The 21,174-nt window shown below is 60.1% G+C and overlaps 2 protein-coding genes and 1 non-coding gene across 3 annotated transcripts; 1 reads left to right on the top strand and 2 right to left on the bottom strand.

The window, feature by feature from the left end:
* Positions 1–2,074: 2,074 nt before the first annotated feature.
* A1Q1_01972 (Chitin deacetylase) lies at positions 2,075–3,505 on the bottom strand (the record flags this gene model as incomplete). The annotated part of the gene is made up of 2 exons (XM_014324980.1): positions 2,075–3,222; positions 3,364–3,505. The coding sequence occupies 2 exons, from the start codon at positions 3,503–3,505 to the stop codon at positions 2,075–2,077; spliced, it is 1,290 nt and encodes a 429-aa protein (XP_014180455.1).
* Positions 3,506–8,653: 5,148 nt separating this feature from the next.
* Positions 8,654–8,746, bottom strand: A1Q1_t355. Its single transcript has one exon. It is a non-coding gene; the product is annotated as a tRNA-Thr (tRNA).
* A 4,719-nt stretch (positions 8,747–13,465) lies between these two features.
* Positions 13,466–18,023, top strand: A1Q1_01971 (uncharacterized protein; the record flags this gene model as incomplete). The annotated part of the gene is made up of 3 exons (XM_014324979.1): positions 13,466–13,542; positions 13,599–14,484; positions 14,568–18,023. 3 exons carry the CDS (start codon positions 13,466–13,468, stop codon positions 18,021–18,023), a joined length of 4,419 nt encoding a protein of 1,472 aa, XP_014180454.1.
* Between the last annotated feature and the right edge of the window lie 3,151 nt (positions 18,024–21,174).

Below are 21,174 nucleotides of genomic sequence, written 5' to 3'. Positions count from 1 at the left end.
TCGAAATTGAAGGACGAACCAACGGTGGGGCGCAGAGGCAGAGACACGGCCCTTGCTTGCCCGCACCGACAGGACAGAGCTACGCATGCACGCCTATCCATCATACCTCGGCGCTCCGTCGGCTGCACTCTGAGTAGTCCACTATTAATAACCGCTTCCGTTCCACATGCCACCCACACCCAGGCATTGAGCTGCCGGAGAGATCAATGAGATAGCCGTGGCTAATGGTTAGTCGCAGGTTAGTTGCAGGTTAGTCGTGGCGACTATGAGTTGTGAACATGTGGAGCATTGGAGCCCGATCGAATGCCACACTCACGGATCCGCGGAAGCTGTGTGTCTGTGTGAGTGTGTGCTGTGCTGTACTCTGAGAGTTTGATGATTTGGAGGGAAGAAGAGAGAGCAGATGGAGATGACGGCGGGGAGTGGTGATTGTCGCCGAGAGTGTACCTACGCCGTTCCTCGTTAATGGCCGTGCACTGCTCTCAACTGAGCAGGAGCCAGACCACAGAGACGTGGTGCAAACGAGGCAAGTCTCGGTCTCCTCGGCACCCTCGCTTCCCCTCGCTTCCGACTTCTTCCTCCCTGCTCGCCGTTGGCTGATGTGCAGCATGCGTCGCGCGCAAAGCCCTCGGCCCTCGGAGGAGTCCGACAGGAGCCAAGGGATGGGACACGGCACCGGCTCCTCGTGTCTCAGACGCAACTTTGGGCCCGTCAAAGTGGCCATCGGACGGTCGACGGTGATGTCGCCTCTGCGGGGCTCTCCCTGCAGAGCTTCCTTCTGTGACAAATTCTATTGAAGCCTAATCCATACCGCCTTGCGTTCATTCACCGTTGAGAGTGTGGAGGATTAGGGAAGAGGGTTATACTCACATTACGAGTTACCTAAAGGCCTCTATCCTTCTGAGTCCTCCCCAGTGATGCAGACTCAAGGCACGAGCGCAGAGCGAAAAGAGGGCACTTGACTCGGACCGTGCCCCCGGTGCCAGCCAGCTGTGCCGCTGTGCCTCAACACGGCATACCCGGCATCTCTCCCAGGTGTCCCGGGCTGCTCTCATCGTCCCGTACATAAATAGAACAGACCTCTCGCTCGACACGAGCTCACGAGCGCGCATGCGTGCAAAGGACATTGACACCGTCCCAGATTACCAAAGTCAGAGAACGCGCTACTGGCCCGATAAATTGTTCGCGCAGTGTTCACACTCACACGCCAAAGTCTTCCAGGATGGCACACTGCATTCCGAGCTCCAAAGCATGCACCCACCCTCCTTTGAAGCACCGAGCATTGAGAGACAGAGCCATGCACTGAGATCCAAGAGACGAGACTCAGACGTAGAGACGGTAAACCCACACCCCGATCTCCCGTGCGAAGGCTGAAATGCGCGCGCAGCTCTATCTCGTATCTCTCGAGATGGCTGGTTGATACGCAGATGGCTCGATGAGTGAGGCGTGAGGCGCACGAGGCACGGAGTGTACGAGGCACGTCCTTGACGAGGCGTGCAGGTGTGTTTGGCGCCTTCATCTGATAGAGTTTGACACTGGAGTCGTGTTGAGATCCGATATTGCGCCCAGCTTACGGACCGAACAGGCGGCAGCACGTCGCTGGGAATTTCCAGTCGTCCAGTCGTTGTTTGTGGGAATCCTCCCAGGCTCATGTTGCTTCTTCTGCTTCCTGACATGGACGTGGCGTTGCCAAGTCGCTGTAAGCTGCCCGCACTGCCCGTGCTGCCCGGGTCCGAACAGCGCCCCGACATCTCACACGGACGCCTCCGGCACCTCGCGACTTCCATGCTGTGCTTGTCGCAAGCTCGCAAAGCCGTGCGTTCCGTAAGCCACGGCCGCATGTCCGTCCCTCTAGGCACAAAGAATTAAAGGTTGCATCGCTCAGCGCCGTAGCACTGACAGATAGTCAAACAGGCTACAGAAGGGAGATGCAACCAGCGTTGCTACATAGAGCTAGGGGGTAGGGCTAAGTCATCATGCTGAGTGTCCGTAAAATGTTGGTGGTGGTGGGGAGGGATAGGGGTGTAGGGGTGGTGAATGCAGGGAATAAACAAGAGTGTCCGTGTCGAGAATTTTACATGGAGAGCGCGGCGGCAACGGCGGCGACAGCGACGCCGGCGACCGAAGCGGTGAGGGCGCCAGCGGCCGACTTGCCGTCAGCGGAGGGCTTGGCCGAAGGCTGAGTGCCGTTGGCATTGTTGACGGCACCGCCGTTCGACGACGACGAGTTGTGGTGGGCAGTGCCGTTGTTGGCGCCAGTGGTGGCGTTGGCAGAGCCAGAGGGCTGGGGAGCAGCGGTAGAGGTGGTCTGGTTCTGGTAGAGGATGGTGCCAGGCTGGCCGACCTTGAGGTTCTTGTCAAAGACCTCGTCGGCGTTGGTCTTGGAGTTCTGGTACCAGTTGAAGCCAAAGGCGTCGGCGACAGAGAGGAACTTCCAGCCGGTCTGCGAAGCCTCAGGGTAGACGTTGAGGAAGACCTGGACGGTCTGGTCGTTGAGCTCGTGCTCAAGGGCGACGATACCGGGGTTCTTGTCCTCGTGGAACCATCCCTTCATCTCGTTGGTGACCGAGTCGACGGTGTGGTCCTGCTTCTCGCCAATCTGCCAGTCGTTGGTGTCCTTGTTCCAGAGAACGGGGATCATGCCGAAGACCTCCTTGGCGATGGCACGGACACGGTTGTCAGTGTCGCCGTAAGGAGGGCGCCAGAAGAGAGGAAGGCGTCCGGTAACGTCGTAAATAGCCTGCATGGTCCAGCCGAGCTCAGCAACAACCTGCTCGTTGGAAAGGGTCGAGGTCATCTGGTGCGACCAGGTGTGGACGGCGAGGTGGCCACCGTTGTCAAAGGCATCACGGGCAGACTGGGGAAGGGCAATGACCTGGCCACCAATGTAGAAGTGGGTGGCGGCCTTGGTGATGTTGTTCTGCTTGAGGAAGTCGTAGAGCTTGGGCGAGGCCTCAGTGGGTCCGTCGTCGAAGGTCAGGACGAAGACGCCGTCAGGGCCGGCAAAGACGTCCTGCTCGTTGTGGCAGCCGTAGGTGAACGAGCAGATCTCCGGGGAGTTGCCGTCCTTGTTGTCGGGGTAGGTGATGGACGAGCCGCCCTTCTTGTTGGCGACGGGGCAGCCCTCGGGGAGCTTGATAGAGTTGAGCTTGTCGGTCCACTCCTTGGGGATGGTCTCGACAGGGGGGACCTTCCACTGCTCGGGGTAGGTCGCGCGCCAACCTGTGCAGAGATTAGCACCGTGTGTACACATGTTTCAAAGCAGAGGGCGGACCGAGCGATCTTGGCGATCGATTTGCGCCCCAGACAGACATAGGCACTAGAACCAAGCGCCCACCGTTCTTATCTCTCTTCTAGACTTACCGTCAGCGTTGGTCTTCCAGTCAGGCTTGGTGCCGTTGTTCTGGCGCTTGAACAGGTCGTGGACAGGCGAGTCGCGGGGCTGGTACCAGCTCGAGTGGGCGGCCGCAAGGGCGGGGAGCGTCAAGAGGACGGAGAGAAGCATGGTGCGCAAGAGAGTGAAGGGTATGCCGAAGAGGCGGTCGGTATGAACAGGCGGGGTGATTCGGGGTGAGGGACTCTAATATAAAGCAGAGAAGCTGTGTGTCTAGGTCGCGAGGGAGAAGGGACGCGGCTGAACAGAAGAAAAAGAGGAGGAAAGGGGGGAGGGCGAAGGAGAAGATAGGGAGAAGAGGAAAGACAAGACAGATCGCATGGCAGTGTATAAGAGGGCTGGACAGTTTCTGTGGGAGTGGGAGTGGGAGCGAGGCTACTCCGAAGCGCAGGCTGTGGGCATCGGCGGGGTGAGCGTGCGGTGCGGCAGCGGCAGCGCTGGTGCCGTCAGCCAGCGACGGGTTAGGAGGTTTCTGCGAAGGATTTAGTGGATATCGGCGGTGGTCGAGGAGTGCGCCGTCCCTGAGCTTGGCCGTTCCTGTCAAAACATGGACGAGCCTGACTAGTTAAGAGTTCCCTGTGACGCCCTGAAGCTCCTGACTAGGGCTGCAGAGAGCGCTAAGGGATCGGGTCAGGGCCGGACAGTGTCCTGGCCGTGAGGCACAAGGCCGCCACCCAGCTGCTCCCCAGACAAGGCGCAAGGACACCCACACGCACCTCGAGCTCACTGCTCACCCACATTCTCTGCGTCCTCTGCACACCAAAGGATCAGTCAGGCATTCGACGCTCTCCCTACGACGGCGGTGCACTTGCACTCCCTCCTCGGTGACTACAGCCAACATGGCCTGACCATGACCTCATTCCCCATTCATCAGCGCAATAGCCTCCAGGATCGCTGGAAATACCCACTCACACACCCGTCCATGCCCCGTAGTAGCAGGCCGGGGCATTGGCAGAGCCCGTAATCTGTTCACTAGTGCAAGCACCGGCCCATGCTGGCCATGCATCCGGGAGGAAGCACTACTAGGTGTGCCGCACCGCTTCGCGAGCTTTGGCGCTGTTCTAGCAACAACGAGGTGTCCTAGCGCCCTCTGCCAAGGAATCGAGTATGCACGATGATGTGTGTAGCATGCGGGCTAATCCAGATCCAGCGCAAGTTTTCACTGAGACTGGGCCGGTCCGAGCGACGCGAGCCGTACAAACGCTGGCGCTTGGCGGGTCTGGTGGTGAGATCGGGCGCTGGCGTGCAGCACTGCAATGTGTTTGGTTGCGTTTGTCTAGTCGAACAAACAATTCAGTCGCGTCTGATTACGAGTGCTCCAAGCGCTGCCCATTCCTCTGTGTGGTGGGTTGGTTGCGGCTGACAGGCTATTAGGCTCCAAACATGAATACCGCAAGCTCGGGAGGCAGGTCTTGATTAGCATTCTTGCAGTGCTGATTAGTTCCCACTGTTTCTAGCAAGGTGTGCTTGGCTCGTTGGCCAGACTGGCGGATAACGGAGAAGGCGCATGGCGCCCGCCTAGATTCCCATTCGCACACGCCGAGGTCTGTGGGCATATGCCCGGCAGCGGGGCGAGCAATTCAAGGCGAGGCAGGGACTGGCGCACGCCCACATCGAGCCCAGCGAGCAACGAGGTCGAGTGTGGGTATCCATCCCCCCTCAAAGGCACGCTCGTCAAGCACGGACACGCTCACAAGACTGCACCGTCCGACAGCCCTGTGTTTGATGCACGCGAGTGACGGTGGAGCCTCCCGTTCCGGCTGGGTGCCAGGATCCGGATTGTTCGGTCTGCATAGTCTAAACGTACAAGCCGTAGGGGCCGCGTTGATTGCAGTCGTTTTGCAGTATTGACGGCCCGCAACCACCCAGGCTGCTTGGACTAGGCCCCCTTGTCTAGTCCCTGAAGGAGGGACCTGACCTGAGTGTGAGGGCAACAGGGCCCAGCGCAAGTGCGTGTCCCCTGGATTTCTCGGACAAGGCTATTTTCATCGCTTTCAGACTTGGCTGTCATGCCGCGGACAGCGGTCGGGCAACGCGGCGTCGGCGATGGAAGTGAGGGACCCAAGGTTTCCTGGCGGCGGTGCAGAGCCCACTCCGCCGCACTGGCCCCGAGACATTGCGACCTCGGTCACTTTGTATCTCGGGCCTCTGCGCTGAGTCCGAAGGACGCACCTCTTGCGCGAGGCAGGTTAGCAGGTGCAGAGAAGAAGAAAGCTTAGGTGCAATCGAGGAAGAATCGAAGCCTACCCAACTAGCACTTGAGGCTCAACTGCACCTAGACGTGACTGACTTCTTGCGTCGTCATCCCATTAAGCTTCCTGGCCCTTGACCCTGCCCTAGTCCAGCGAGCATCTTCCTGCTCGGTCACCCAACCTTGATCGCTCTTGGGTTCCTTCAGCCCTTCTCGGCCGTAATCCTCAGTGCATCTTCTGGATCCACTGTATAGAACGTACCGAGGCAGCGGTACATTCGCACGACTGCGATACTGCGCGCAACAAGGGACCGGCCCGGGGCCCGGTAAAGCAGGCATTTCTGCATCGCCGCCGTCGATCGGCGCTGGTCACTGTATGCCGTGCTCCGAGGACCGCGGAGGCTCACTAGACCAGGTGACAGGCGATCAGCTTGGTCCGAAGATAGCACGCAGGCATGCACAGCCCCGCAGCCTTCACTCCGCAGGACCGAAGAGTACTCCGCCAGCGTCCGCTGCTTCTGCCGGATACGGCGCCGAGCTCACCGAGTACAGAGCCGGTGCTTGGTGGACACTCCATGGGGTGCATTTGCGAATAGATATTGGATGTCCAACAATCCACTTCTTCTATTCCTGTCCCCTTCAGTCCTGTGTTCAGTCACCACCCTCGGCCATCCGGCGAGACGAGGACGCATGAGGGTCACGCTGGTGGTCGAAAGACGCTAGTGTGGACGCGACGCGTCCGAATTCAAACACGACACCGGTCAGTCCCGGGTCGGTCAGCTGCCCATCAGCTGTCAGGACAGGAGGACTCAGGTAAGTGGCGATCGTGGCGGCTTCCCTCTCCATATTCTGGTGGGCGGAAATTCCTGCATTCCGGAATGCTTTCGTGCTTCGGTGTGTGCTTATGCTTGCACCAGACCTCCGTGATGTGACGTGCATCCGCATTCAATGGGCAAGGTGCAAGGTGAACGCCAGTGGAGCGATCCTGCTTTCCTGCAGACTTTCCGGCCCGCGCCATCATCGCCGGCGTCTGACTGGCCAGGACATCGCTGGACCCGGGCATCCCCTGGCCCTGTGTCGGTTCCGGTCCCTTCTCCCTGCCTCTCTAGCTACGTCAGCCCAGCCCGTGTCGGCATGTCCTTCCTACCTTGACGAGGGTTCCGGCATCGCGTCTCGCTAGAGTGGCCTGGTGTTCAGGACAGCAAGGAAATACGAAGGAAAGGAAGCTCTGCCTAGAATACAGGACGCGTCGTGACGCGCACAGCCAGCCGGCGCCTTGTCTTCTTCCTGAACGCCTAGACGCCTGACTCAGCCCGTTCGTGCCCTTGTACAGCTGCTGACGCCTCGAGCAGCCATGGCGCTTCCCTGTCGGAGCCAACCCAGAAATCCCTTCCAGCATTGGAAAATGCCGCAGTGCTCAGAGAATAGGTCGGGGATCACTGACGCCGAGGGCGCTTACACTGACGCGCGACTCTGACGCGCGCCACTCGTAACGGGGTCATACCCAAAGTTGCCCCGCCAAGCCGAACTTCGGAGTCCGTGCCGAGCAGGGCGAGTGAGGCGGTGAATACTTTGCTTGGTCCTGCCGTCCCGTGCTCGTTCCAATATCGGTTCCGAGATGCTGGAGTACGAGGATGTGACCGAGGCGCAGTCTCCCGTGTTCCGTTGGCTCAGGTTGACTCTAGCGCGAGTTATGCATGTTTGAGAAACATCACTTGGCACCGTTCCTCGCGCCAACGTGATCGCAATCTGACACAGGCCTGACACGTCAAGCGACGACGACGGGCAAGTGGTTTTCGAGGTAGAGTACAGCGCACGCACGAGGAGCTTGAAGACCGTGTAGGGAGGCGATGTGACGTAGGAGGTGAAAAAAAGCATTCGCCCGATATATCGCCGGAGATGGACACACGGACCAGAGCACGGGATTCGGCCGAGCGCATCGCAAAGGGGTGCGGGGCACGGACGGACGCCGCTCGACGCCACTCGATCAGCACTGTGCTCGCACCCAGATTGTCGACGCCCTCCCACACGCCATTCGATTTGCTCAGACGTGCTCATGTGAGCTTCTGAGTGGCCCTCGCTCACATGTCCGAAAGATGGAGAGGGTAGGCGACCAAGATTGTCCGACGATCCGACGTTTCACTGTGGCAAGTCATCGGCCCTCGAACCCTCTCCAAAGAGCAGTATGCCCTTTGTGTGACAAGAAAGGAAAGGAAATGAAAGGCGTCGCGAGGGACCCCCCTCTGTCCTCGCAACTTCACTCCGCCCTCTGTACCCCCGGCCCCTTGACGGCCAAGAGATCCGAGATCACAGACCGTGACAGGGCTCGCTCATCGCACAGATCACATGTCTGCAACGGCTGAGGGTTCTTGGACGACGGCCAATCGTGCACAGATGCGCAGCCTTGAACTCGCACGTGTAGGCAGGCACAGGTGTACGGGAGATGATCCCGAGGCGACGGGGGAAGGGCACGAGGGCAATGAGACATGAGGCGCCCTTCCGATGAGACCAGATGAGATCCGCAGTCACAAGATCTCTGGTATCGCTTGGCGAACTTGGCTCACCTTGATCTGATCATGACCTGACACTGCAGATCCGCAGTGGCTGCGCTCAGACGACTTGACGATCGACAAGGACTTGGCGGGAACTGCAATTCGTGAAACTGCGTTCGGACGAGTGCAACGGGGTTCAATTGGCGACATGAGTAAATCGGCATGCGAGCTTGGGTCCTCAACACTGAGGAAGCAACTGCTGTGCAGCGCTGAGTCTGCTTCCAGGAGCCTGGCGCTCGGAGATGGGGGCCACGGCTCTCAGCTGATGCAGCGCAACACTGACCGGCAGGTTAACCAATCTTGGAGATTAACTTGGCTTGTGGAGTGACACTGCTAACCGGTCCTCTTCGCTTTCATCCGCAGAAATCACATCCATATCACGAGTCTCGTCGTTGCTTATGACTAGTCCTTCGTATGCTCACTCAAAGCGCTAGGTATCCCCTCGCACCCAGGTGCCTGCACCGAATCAAAAAGCGCCGCCTGATCACCTTTCGATGACCCTCGACGCTGCCTTCTTGCCTTCTACCCGAATTGAACGGGTGACCGTTCCATAGCAACACTCGATGAGTAACTACTAGTGGAAAATTCTAGCCACTGAACTAAGAAGGCGGACACGTTGCTCAACGGAAACGGCGGGCTGTGAGTTGCGCGCGTGCCGCAGCCGCCAGAGGGAACCGCGCGGAAACTGACGAGTTTGGGCTGCGATGGCTGGACCTGCGATCAGCAGCGGAGGTCACCCGGTGAACGTGCGCCGGTCGTTGGCGTACGATAACCCGCGCCGTGTCGTGTTTGATGGTTCCGCGCTTTGTGAGCATTTCTATCGCATCAGCAGCAGCTGGTGCCACACTCGTCCCTTCGTCCGAGAGTGTGTTGCGCCCTCCTTGGACCATGCGCCGTTTGCTAACCGCCCCTCTCTGCGCCCCTCAGTGACACGTCAACCACTGTCATCTTGCGCCTATGCGCTCTTATGTGAGCATCTCGTGTTGCAGTAACATCTGCCGCCTCACCACTTCCTCCTGATCAGACCTTCGTTAGATAATCTCCCCGCGAACTTGTATTCCCTAGAACGCTGTAAGTTATGAGCTCAGTGCAACTTCTGGTGAGTGGTTCTCAATGTTACAGCTGACACCAAAGTGCGGTCACGACGGTGAACGGCTCTCCTCTTTTCCATGGAACCAACCCGCCAAGAGAAGGCCAAGGGCATAGCCGCATTCCCAGTGGCCTCACGGAGTTTCAGTCACTCGAATGAGGAGGCGGGGTTGCTCACCCAGGCAACGTTTTCAGACCTTCGCATAGCTGTGAGGAAGGGATGGTGACCGTCCGAGGCTCTCACGCTCAGTCCATCACGTCGCGTACATCTCGATCGCGCTCCTCCAACCATCGTCCTTCCATCTTGGAGACCTGCTGGATTGGTGAGAGACACTCGAGGCAAGCATCAGGAAGTGAATGAGATCGGGCACAGAGGCATCTGGACAGGGGAAGTGAGCGCCGTGGCTTCCCGTCAAGGGTTGCGGGTTTCGCAGTTTGTCGGCTCCAGGCTGACTGCGCTCTTCGCGGCTGCCCAAGCTCCAGGACGACATACGCCAGCCCCGACAAGGTTGGCCTATGCATGAACAAAGCCCGGGCATGCCACACGAGGGCGATGTGAGCTGATCGGACACCATAACAACTGTCCTTGGCACAGTTGCGTGCCCCAACCGCGTAACAGTTGCCTAGGACGTCGGATTGCTCACGACAGACTTGTTTCCTCTCCTTTCTCGTCGTCTTCTCTCAGGTGTCCAGGCCGTCAGGCCGATAGTGATTACAGCGGGGTATGCCAGGTCACGGTGGGGAAGCCGCTCGTCGCATTGGTCTGCTTCGAATCATTAAGCGAGCGTGCCGCGGGCACCGGCGGGCTTCGCGGCTTCTGCCGCGTACACGCGCGAGCCTCATATGCCCATATCAGAGTCAAGGGCACGTCCGCAGCATGCGATCGACGTGGCAGTATAGACAGTTGTTTGCTCCACGTAGACCGCCATCCGGAGCCGACGAGGAATGCCCGACTGTTGCTACTCCGTCCTTCCGTCCTTCCGTCCCTCCGTCCGAAGCCAGCAGAGTCATTCGCACTGAGAACATCGCGTGCTCCGATCCCGAACTCACGACTGTTTAAGTGCCTCCGAGTCAGCGGCTACCGAGGGTGGGACTTCGTTTCTCTGTCTAAGCGAGTCTGCCACTTGTCCAGCCTTCCGCCTCCGACCCAGCAAGCGAGCTTCAGAAATGCACCAGCTTGACCCCAGAGTAACTCTGCTCATGCAACGCACTCGCTACCGAAGGGGTCCGTCGGACTCACCTCCGTCACCCGACAAATCCGACGCACACTCCGAAGCGCAGTCCGCCGAGGCGGCATGTAACCCGCCGCAAGGAATGCAGCGTGGAATGTCGTAAAGTGAAATCTACGTTGCGCAGGTTAGGGTGTGCGGCCCCGCGGATGCGGCCATTGCCGCCGGCTCTGGCGGCCGTTATCAGCACAGGTCTGGGGCGCCGACAAGGCCGAGCGCCGTGCACGGATAGCCAAATCAGGAGCTCTTCCTTGCTCTTGCTTCAATCAGACGGCCGCCCGACCGAACCCAAATAAACGGTGACTGAGCAGCGAAGGCGGTCGGACCTTGGCAGCGTGCGACGCCCGGTACGACGCTGGACGTGGGCTAGGTGAACGTTCTGCTGTGCGACGCGGGGTTGCTGTGCAGCTGTATGCCCAAGACAGTTAGGGCTGAAGTAGAAGATTCATGTCCCGGAGTCCACATGAGCTGCTGGCAGCGTACGGACAATGGTCCGCGCCAAGACTGTGAGGTTGCCGCGTTACGAGGTTGTTTAGAAGGGTTCGCAAGACTACGGCCTCCGGGTGCGGCGCCAGCCCATGTTCCGACCAAACTATCAACACGGGGTGAGATGGGCCCTTCGTCGGGTCTGAAGAGCGATGTCACTGCTACACCGTATGGGACCATGATCCCATGGCACTGGCCGCCCCATGCGACTAGACGTGCTTGGACAGCATTCCTCGGAAGATAGGAGAGAGCCATTTGTCGTCCGGCCCGGACGTTCGCGATCCTTGACGGCATTGCGCTCGAATTTGTATCTCGCAGAATGAAGGAGGTCGCGTGCAGCCAGGAACTCGCGGAGGTCAGCTGAAGCGTTGGCAGAAATCTGCCGCTGGTGCCAGATTTGCCCCCTCAACCCACTCACACCAGCTCTCTCCATTTCGAACCATGTGGGGGTATGCTGCGCCGACTGTCACATTCCGCAGGAGAACCCCTCGCCGTCAGTTGCGAACTGAAGGTTCACCAAGCCCCCTTCGTCATCACCCTGCATCCTGCAGTCGGACATCTGAGACAGCGCCACCCGATACGTGCTCATCGAGGGTAGGATCGTCGGGCAGACAGCCCCACGCAGTATCCCCATACTCCGACACATGTCCGAGGTGGGAGCAAAGAGACGTATAGCTCGAGGTGCAGCGATCGCCCCAGGAAGCTGCGTTCCCCGGGTAAGTTGCCTCGGAGCGTAACTACTCAGCAGTGATTGGAGCGCATGTACGCACCCACACCAAGAGTAGCATCTGTTCTAAACTCCTTGATGTAGAAAGTGATCTCATGGAAGTCCTTTCGTTAGTTTCGCAGTTGCGGTCGGGTGATTCCATGCTTTGTTAACTTCGGAGTCCGTATTAGACCCTCAGCTGAGGGTCAGTAGTCCTCAACAGCTGATAACCCACGGCTTACTCAACCTCACTGTTCATTACCTGCACCCTACGTGGCGTCTGCCCCCAGTCCACCTGACACTACACTTCCGGCCCAAGTCCTGACAAGGACAGACACGCAGCCTCTTATCTTTTCGCCCAGCTTCGGGAAGCCTGATATCCACTAGGCCCGTTCATCTGTTGACTCCCAGCCACACCAAGTCCCCAATGTACTGACCCGGGGTCAAGGGTGCAGCAGCAGAGGCATAGCCCCCGCGGAGGACTTCCCTTCGCGTAGACCAAGCGACTCAGACCCAGCGATCGCATTCATCCATCTGCGACCTACCTGCGGTTCGCCACGAGTGCGTGGAACTCTGAGTGTGAACAGTGTCTGATACCGCTCAGCAGACGCATCCAGCAGCCTTGGTCGCAACAGTTTAGCAGCTGAAGACAGCAGAGCGTCGTATCAGCCCAACCATAGCTCCTGTTCCAGCATCCCCAAGAGTCGTCGTCCGCGAACCCTCTCAACGCATCGTCCTCCGCTTCCGAGCCGATGCTGTCGCAGCGATCTCCGTTCCTGCTGAGCATTCCTCGGCCAGGCCTCCACCGGGTTCGGAACGACCACCCCAGTCTTACCATCCTGTCAGAGATTCCGAAGCCATGCCAAAGGAACAGCTCGCTTCAAGTCCGACAGAGTCGTGAGCGTCGGATCTCACCACCTATCAATCCTGACGAGGTGGCTTGGGGGACGCAGACCCTCGCCTTTGTGCCGTCTCGTGTAGCTTACAGTGTCTGCAAACTGCAAGCGAACCACTGTTTGCGAGGACTCATGGAGGCTACAAGCTTAGCGAGCGGCGAAACATACCACCGCATTCTGCGCGCAGCAGGGAGCATCAGCTCGAAGCAGGGGTTGAAGCGAATAGATCACCACCAGAATCAAGGTCTCACACCATGTTGACATTCCGCAACTTCAGTCGATCAGGGTTACCCCGCCTAAGCGAGGTCGAACTGGTCATGCGGTCCCTTCGGTGGGCGGCTCAACGCCTCCCTCTCCCGTCCCCACCTCGTGGGGCTCTGCATCCTCTGCCTGCCGCCTGACGTTTCAAGCCACCTACGCAGTTGCACGGTTTGCGCTCTGCGCCGAATCGACCTTACATTCCTCGTATCCTTCACGCCTCTCAACCTCTCGGCGCGTAGTGCTCCTGGGTCCTGCACGTCCTTCCTGCACTCGTCGGGCATGATCCTCCAGTCGGCCATTGTCCTGTGTCGGGTTTTCATTTCCTGATCACTGCTGTTCTCTCCTTAATCTCCGCCCTGTAATGCTGGTCCGGTGATCGCAGATCACCTACATACTGCGCAGCTGTAGCTATACACTGGCCAGCCCATCTCCTCGCTCACCCTTGCGTGTCCTCTCGCCGACGCTCACCCGTCCACGCTGACATTTGATAGAACTCCTATCACTTAAAACTGTCAGCGTTCATCCTCATCCCTTTGCCGACCTAAACTGAATACCCCCTACTGAAGAGGAGCCTCGCTGCTCTTCGCCGCCTCGGCATCCTGGAACGATCGGCTCGCAAACGCTCCACCCCGGGGCAGACCACAAGCCCCCGGCGTCCAGAATGGTCCTCTCGACCTCCATAGAACGCCATGAGGTTGCGCCTGTCACGGACCTCGAATGGGATGCAGCACTGAAACAGTGAGTCTGCCTCAGACGCACACTGACACCCGCAGCTATGGCAATGACCGGCCAAGCCGCGGCGACGCTGCCCACCCGCGAATACTTCACTGCGGCTGCCCGACGTCCGCCTACACAGACAACTGCGACCGGCTTGATCTGCGACGTTCTACCTCTGACTTTGCCAGAGCACCTCGTCCTGGTCTGTCTGCGACACACCCATACGCCCAACCTCTCTTAGACCACAGCTCGTCCTCTTCCAGCATCAGATCCGTCTCCTCGCCTGAGAACGCAAACCCGTTAATCCACGAAGTCGCGAGTCTAGAGGACGACTTGTCGTCGTTCAGTAGCCTGAGTCTGGACCAGGCGGCTACGAAATCCCCCATACCCGCCGGGTGGCGAAGGCACCGTTCCCATTCTAAAGACCACGTCGAGAACCCCGAGTTCGCGGACCTGCCGTCCCTGGATCTGACTCTGACGCGGTGCCATTCCCAGCCTGGACAAGAACGTACGCCGTCCGTCGGTGTCCCCGAGCCTTCGTCGGCAGTGTCGATGGAGAAGAGTCCGTCGACGACGACTCTGCGCCAGGCGCTGACTTTGGAGGAGAAAGATGCGGCTATGCGCCGAGCGGCGCACCCCGCCCGCCGGCAGCAGAGCCAACACTCGCGACTAGCCAGCTTCACACGTACGCCCGGTCCGGCTTTGAACTACCCCTATCCTGTGCCGGAACGCGATGGGCTCCCTCGCCCCATAAACGTGGACGAGGACCCCGGACACCTGTGCATGGGCGCTGAGCGCCTGCGCCTCCGCGGCATCTTCGAGGACGAGGGCTGGCTCCCTGCCCCAAATCCAAGCCAGGCGACGCGCCTCGCACGTGCTACCGCCATCAGACGTCTTGGGCTGACAGGATGCGACGACGAGCGCTACGCGGTTATCGCGAAATACGCCGAAACGGCAGCCATGGTGAGCACCCACAAATGTGCACAGAGGTGCTGCGGACGCCACAAGCCTTGCGCCTCAGACGACATGTGACTGACGAGATGCAGATCTTCCAGGCGAAGTATGGCTTTGTGTGTGTCTTACGTGGTGACATCGAAGAAGTCTATCTGCCCAACTATAAGCAGCACAAGATCACCTTCCCTCTCTCGTCTTCCCTCATCGCCCATGCAGTATTGACCCCGAGTGAGAAATGCTTCGTCGTAGCCGACCTGGACAAGGACTGGCGGTTTGCCCAACACCCGTCCCGTATCGGCGAGCGCAAGACACGTTTCATGGCCGCCGCTCCGCTGCGCTACTTCCACAGCAATGGAGACTACGCCGACTTTGGCTCGCTCGTGGTGTTCGATCCAGAACCGCGGGACAGTTTCGATGAACGCGAACAGAACATTCTCCTTCGCCTCGCGAACATGTGCGTGTACCAGCTCGCCACGCTGCAGAGCGAGCGCATGGCGAAGCGCTCTAGCGGCATGTACGAGGCGAGCATTGGCTTCCTTCGCCGCTCTCTCGTGCCCGACGTTCATGACAACCACTCGGATACGACCAAGTCACCAACTGAGCGGTCCTCGGAAGCGAAGCGGCCGAGGCGTAGACCGCCAGAGAAGCGCGGCTCGACACAGAGTAGCAGGCGGCACTCGACTCCGCCGCTGGTGCCGATCGTCTCGCAGCGCCCATCGCTCAGCGGCCGCACCTCACCTCGTGAGGTGTCCACCGGTGAGCCGCTCGAGACGAAGTCCGGCCCGCGCGACGGATACAAGTTGAAGCGCCACAGCGAGACCGAAACTGCCATGTTTGCCGACGCCTGCACGACCCTCCGCGGAGTCCTTGGTGCGAATGCTGCGTGCATAGTCGACCTCAGCGACTATCAGCTTTTCATCCGGAAGACGCGAGGCAGCACGGCCGGCACGGAGGTGGCGACTGGCGGCGCTGAGGGATCTCCAGGATCGACGAAGGAGAATATCATCCGCTCCTTCCTGAGCGGTGAGCCTTGGGCCGACTGGACGGAACCAGTTGTGAATGCTCGTCGCTCTGCTGTCAGCATACTCGGTTCCTCTGGCAATGACTTCGCTTTCGAATCCAGGGGCGCCGCGACCACGTTAGCGGAGTACGTTTCGGCGTACCTCCGTCAACGACGTTTCTGGTGGGACCGAGAGGACATGTCCGACTCGCTGGCCTCTCAGCTCCTCCTGCTCATGCCTGCGGGGACGCAGACGGTACTCGCCAATGTGTTCCTGGCGTACAATGGAACGCTCCAATTCGCGGTATTCGTAGCGTGGGACAGAGCTCCGGCCTCGTTCGACGACACGTCCCGCCTGGCGATGCCGTTCGTGTATATCGTCGGTGCCGCTCTAGTCAGCAGTATGGCAGTCGTGCGCATGCGCGGTATCGAGGAGAGCCAAATCTCCTACTCGAACTTGCAGGCGCACGAGCTGCGCACGCCCCTGCACCAGATCCTGGCTATCACGCAGCTTCTCCGATCTTCCATGCGGGACATGGCGGCTGCTGATGAGAGTGCTGGCGGTTCTGACCCCTCTGCGCCGGATGCCACAGCCGACCTGGCGCTTAGCTGGCCGGTGAAGGCCCTGCCAGAGCGAGTAGTCACCTCGACACTGCAGCAGGTGCGCGACCTGCTCCCCTTCCTCGATGCCATCGACACGAGCGGCAAGATCCTGCACGGCATCGTGGACAATATCCTCACTTTCCTCGACCTGACCGACAAGGACGAGCGGACTGGCGGTGCCGGCGGTGAACTCAAGTCTCTCGGCGGAAACGGCGGACGAACGCCACTCACCATCGGTGCGCTGCTGGAGGAGCTCATCCGCGACGCATACGAGGCGGACAGGCTCTCGCGCTCGTCCCTCGAGGGCGGCGCAGCCGGCGGCGGTGTCACACCCGGCACCCCCATCAGAGGCGTCACGAAGAGCACGATTCTCGAGATCATCCCCCTGGGTCTAGGCGATACAGTCATGGAGGATGAGGGCGGTGCTCTGCGCCGTGCGCTTCAGCGTATCCTGGCAAACGCGTACCGCTACCTCGATGTCGGGGGCTGCGTCGAGGTCTATCTCGACGACGTGCATTCCCTCCTCCCGCCAGAGGGTTGCGAAGTGTTGCAACCTTCCGAGCGCCGCGTATCGCTTAAGATCATCGATTCTGGCCGCGGCATGTCGACCGACTTTGTGAAGGAGCGTCTTGGCGAGCCCTGGGCCAAGGAAGATCCATATGCGACCGGCTCAGGGCTCAGTGTGCATCTCGCATACCGCATTATCGAGCTTATGGGTGGATACATGGAGATCTCGTCCGCGCCAGGCAAAGGCTGCAGCGTTAGCATCGAGGTGCCACTTCCGATGGCGCAGTTGCCAGCGCCGGCACCGAGCCTGGCGGAACGGGACGAGCCGAGGCAGATCGCCGTGCAAGGCTTCACGCGCTTCCACGACCCGCATTGCGCGCTGAAGCGGATCGGCTCCATGCTCGAGCGCACGTATAGGAAGCTCGGGCACAGCGTCGTCGCCGACCCCAAGGACGCGGACCTCGTCGTTGTCGAGGGTACGCTGGCGCTGACGCCGGAGGGCATGGCGATGCTGTCGGCCATGCCTGCAGATCTGGTCCTGTTCGTAGGCGAGGATGCCGCGCCGTTTGCAAACACGATCGCAATGCTGTCGCAGGACCCGCCCGGACGCACCGTGCGCGTCCTGAAGGAGCCTCTCACGCCTGCGGCCCTCGCGCACAGCGCCGCGAGCGCGGCGGCGGAGCTGACGCCGGTACCTGAGATCGTCACGGAGGACGGCTGGCGACCGAAGAATGTAGCGGAGAGCATCGCCGCGCTGTGCTTGGGAGACTACTTCTCGTCACGTCGCAGTGCACGTCCGCCGCCTCCGACTGCTTCCTCGTCCTCTGTTCCGTCCTCGGCCCGAACGTCTGCGTCCTCTACCTCCGGTACGGCTGCCACACCTCCGAGCCCGCCGAGCAGCCACTCGTCCCCCTCACCTGCGACCCGGTACCTCATACCGGAGTACAGCCCCTTGTTCGAAGGCGACGAGGACCCCGCCCTGCCCCCGCCGGCGGAAGTCACCTCCGTCCTTGTCGTAGAGGACAATGTGATCAACCGCAAGATCCTGGTCAAGATCCTCCGCCAAGCGCTGGGGAAGGAGTGCGAGCTCGCCGAGGCCACAAACGGCAAAGTCGCACTCGACATGTTCCGCGACCTGAGCCGGCGTAGGCCCATCATCGTGTTGCTCGATATCAATATGCCGGTGCTCGATGGGTGGGCGACGGCGAGCGAGATGCGCGCCATCGAGCGCGAGAGGGAGAAGCTGCGTGCTGGGCTTGGACGCAAGAGAGGGCCCAGCAAGATATTCGCCGTTACTGCGCTTGCGGGGCAGAATGAGAAGAGGAGAGGACTCGTCGAGTGCGGCTTTGACGGATGGCTCACCAAGCCGTGTGATAGGGATACGCTGTGTCGGGTTGTCGAGAGTGCTCGGCGAGAGTTACAGGGCCTCGCGACGTAGTGTATGTGTCGGCGGTAAACAGTTGATCTGTTGTTGTTACTTTCATTTTGGGTTCTTGTGTATACATCGCTTCCTATGCATTAGTCTGTTGTCTCCGGGTCGTCAGTGTAGTGAGTGTCAGGGCATGGTCCACGTAATGCATACAGAAACGGATCGGAATAAGAAGAGAAAGTAGAAACTGTTGCTGTGTGATGATGTGTGTGTGTGTGTAGTACATGTTGCGTACATACTCGTCGCTGATCGCTGCACTTCTTCCATCCCCATACACACCTCGTCTCGTCCTTAGTTGAGGAAACCAAGACACGTCGGCTCTCCACAGAGACACCGCACGCGGAGGCTCTCGTCCTGCTCGAGTGGGAAGTTGTAGCTGTACGTAACTTCGTCGCCGGGGTACAGCGTGCGCTTCGCGTAGATGACAATCTTGTTGTGTCCGTTGATGTTGATGATCTTTGCGTTCGCCGTCGGGTTGCAGCTGTGGTTGATGAGACGACTGACGCTGCCCTTGAACGTCGCGTCGCACACGATGTCGCCGTCGATGCGGAACAGGTACGAACTGCCGATACCCTGCTTCGTGTAGCGCTGCTCGCGCACATCTGCGACCGAGGAGCGGCACAGCTCGCCGACGTACTCGCACACCATCTCGCCAGGTTGAATCGTCTCCATCGCATACAGGCCGTAGCCTTCGATGGCGGAGCGCGCGAAGCGCAGCTGCTTCTTGCGGATACGCAGCTGGTTGAACATGAATAAGTCGCTCTCGGCCGCGGTCGCGGTACCACCACCAGCCTTGCGGTTCGTCTCGATGTCCTGTGCCAGACGGCGACCGGCAATACGGGCCGTTCGACCAGAAGCACCGGCTGTTCCCCCCGCCGCATCGGCGCCAGCGGCACGGTTTCGCTGCGGCAGGTAGGTCGACTTGAGGATCGGAGCGACATTGCGGATACCCTCAGCGCGCCATGCACCACTGGCGTGGTGCAGCGGGTGGTCTTCGGGTAACTCTGGCTCGGCATCCGACATGGCCTCCGTGTCCGCATCCTCAGGCAGAGAAAGCGCCTGCGCGAGCCAATATGCGTCCTCGTCGTCCTCGATCGTGCCCGCCTTGACGAGCTTTTCGACAGCAGAGACCTTCTTGGGCGCCGCTTTCGGCTTTGGAGGAGGCTTCTTCTCGGCGGGCTTCTCGAGCTGGATCTCGGCAACGGCAGGCGTCGTTGGCTCCGACATCGAGACGTCAACATCGTCGGTGACGACCTTCTTCTTGGCGACCTTCTTGTCCTTCGAGACCGGCTCCTTCTTGGCAAGCTTCTTCTTCGGCTTGACTTCCGGCTTGGCCTCATCCTCCTCGTCGCTCTCGATGATGCGCTTCGAAGGCACGACCTTGGGAGCAGCCACCATTTCGTCCTCGTCGCTGCTTGACGAGTACGAGAAGGAGCGCCGACGGTGCGGTTTTGGTTTTGGCTTGGGGCTCGGCGCACGCTTCTTGACGGGCATCGCCGACGGCCGCTTCTTCGTGAACGTGAGGAACTTCCAGCCGCCCTTCTCGGGCATCGCGGTCGTAACACCGCCCTCACCCGCCTTGGCCGTCGGCTGCTTGACCTCAACATTGATGCGATGCGAGAGGATGGCCGTCTTGTCCATGAGCTTGGCGCGGTGAGCAGTCTGGTCGTCCCCGAACAGGATGTACCAGCCGGTGTGGTTGTGCAAAACAGCATCGGGCTTAAAAGCGCGGAAGTGGTTTTGAACGTGCTCGTCGCGGACCTGACCGTATGGCAGCGACTTGATATCGATGAACACGTACGCTCGGCCGTTGTCGGTGATCGCCTTCTTGACACGCTCGACGCCGGCTTCATCCGCCTCCGCTGGTGCAGTTTTGACAGTCGTGCGTCGGTTCGGTGACGGCGAGCGGCGCTTGCGGTACGATGGCCTGTCATCGTCCGAGTCGGAGGAGTACGAGGAGACGGAGCGGGACCTGGAACGCGATCTGGACGGTGAAGGGGAGTATCGGTCACCTCGGCGGGCTGACGCACCTCCGCCCCGGAAGTCTCGGCTGAAGTCTTGCTGGAACGCACCGCTGAAATCCTGCTGGAACGCACCCCGACGCCCGTCCGGTGCCATGCGGAAATCTCGGCTGAAGTCTTGCGCGCCACGCAGAGGCGGCTGGAATCGTCCAACGGGCATGGAGCGATTGAGCGTACCGAAGCGACCTCCGAGCGGCGGTGCAGGACGGCCTCGCATGGATCCGAGGCCTTGGAAGCGAGGGCCAGGACCGTCCGCGAAACTAGGCTTGGGCGTCTCGCGACCTTCGCTCGGAGTCGATGCCTTCGGACCGGACGGAGGAGCCTTCGGTGTCGGGGCGACTTGCGCAGGCGCGGGCGGCTTTGGCTTCGGCTTGTTCCTGCGCTCCATCTCCTCCTTGACGGCCGCTTTAACTCGTACGCCTCGTCCATCCAGCACGACCGTCACGCGCTCGTTGCCGGTGAGACCCACACGCTGGCCGGAACAGGTTCGAACAACGTGCATGGCGACGTCGTGGGCACTCCCTGGTCGGCCAGGTAGAGGCCCCTCGAACGACAGCCAACAAATGCCGAGCTGCATACCGGTTTTGGGGTCCATCTTGGAATCGATCTCCTTGATGCGGCCATGGGCGCGGAAGAACTTGCTGATCTGGTCGACAGTCGTAAGTGGGCTCAGACCAGTGATAAGGATGGCGGTCGGGGGCGGGGGCGGCTTCGGGCCGGGTGAGTTCTCGTCCCACTGATAACGGTTAGCGAACACAATAGATGGGACGTCCGGTGACTCACCTCGTAATGAAGCTCTTCGACGCCCTTGGACCTGTTCTTCATGTAACCTTGACCCCTTTCCCGCACCTCCTTCGGAATTTGAAGGCGCGGGTCAGTGACCTTTGCTTCGACACCATTGTGCACGCCGTCGAAGCGCTTGACGCGCTGGCCAGTCGCAGGGTCCTTGATGTAAAGGTAGTTGCCGATTCCGGGCCGTCTCTTGACGCACGCGGGGGGCTTGTAGTGGGCGAAGTGGTCGGCGTGCCGCTTGACCGGAGACAGCGGCCGCGACGCGGTGCGCGATGGCGGTTTAGATGGAGGAGGGGGAGGTGGAGGTTCGGACGGTGGAGGAGGGGGTGAGGGGGGTTTCTCGGCGG

The sequence above is a fragment of the Trichosporon asahii genome (genome assembly GCF_000293215.1).
Source record: "Trichosporon asahii var. asahii CBS 2479 unplaced genomic scaffold scaffold00050, whole genome shotgun sequence".
NCBI lineage: Eukaryota > Fungi > Basidiomycota > Tremellomycetes > Trichosporonales > Trichosporonaceae > Trichosporon > Trichosporon asahii.
This window is presented reverse-complemented; position numbering and strand designations above follow the sequence as displayed.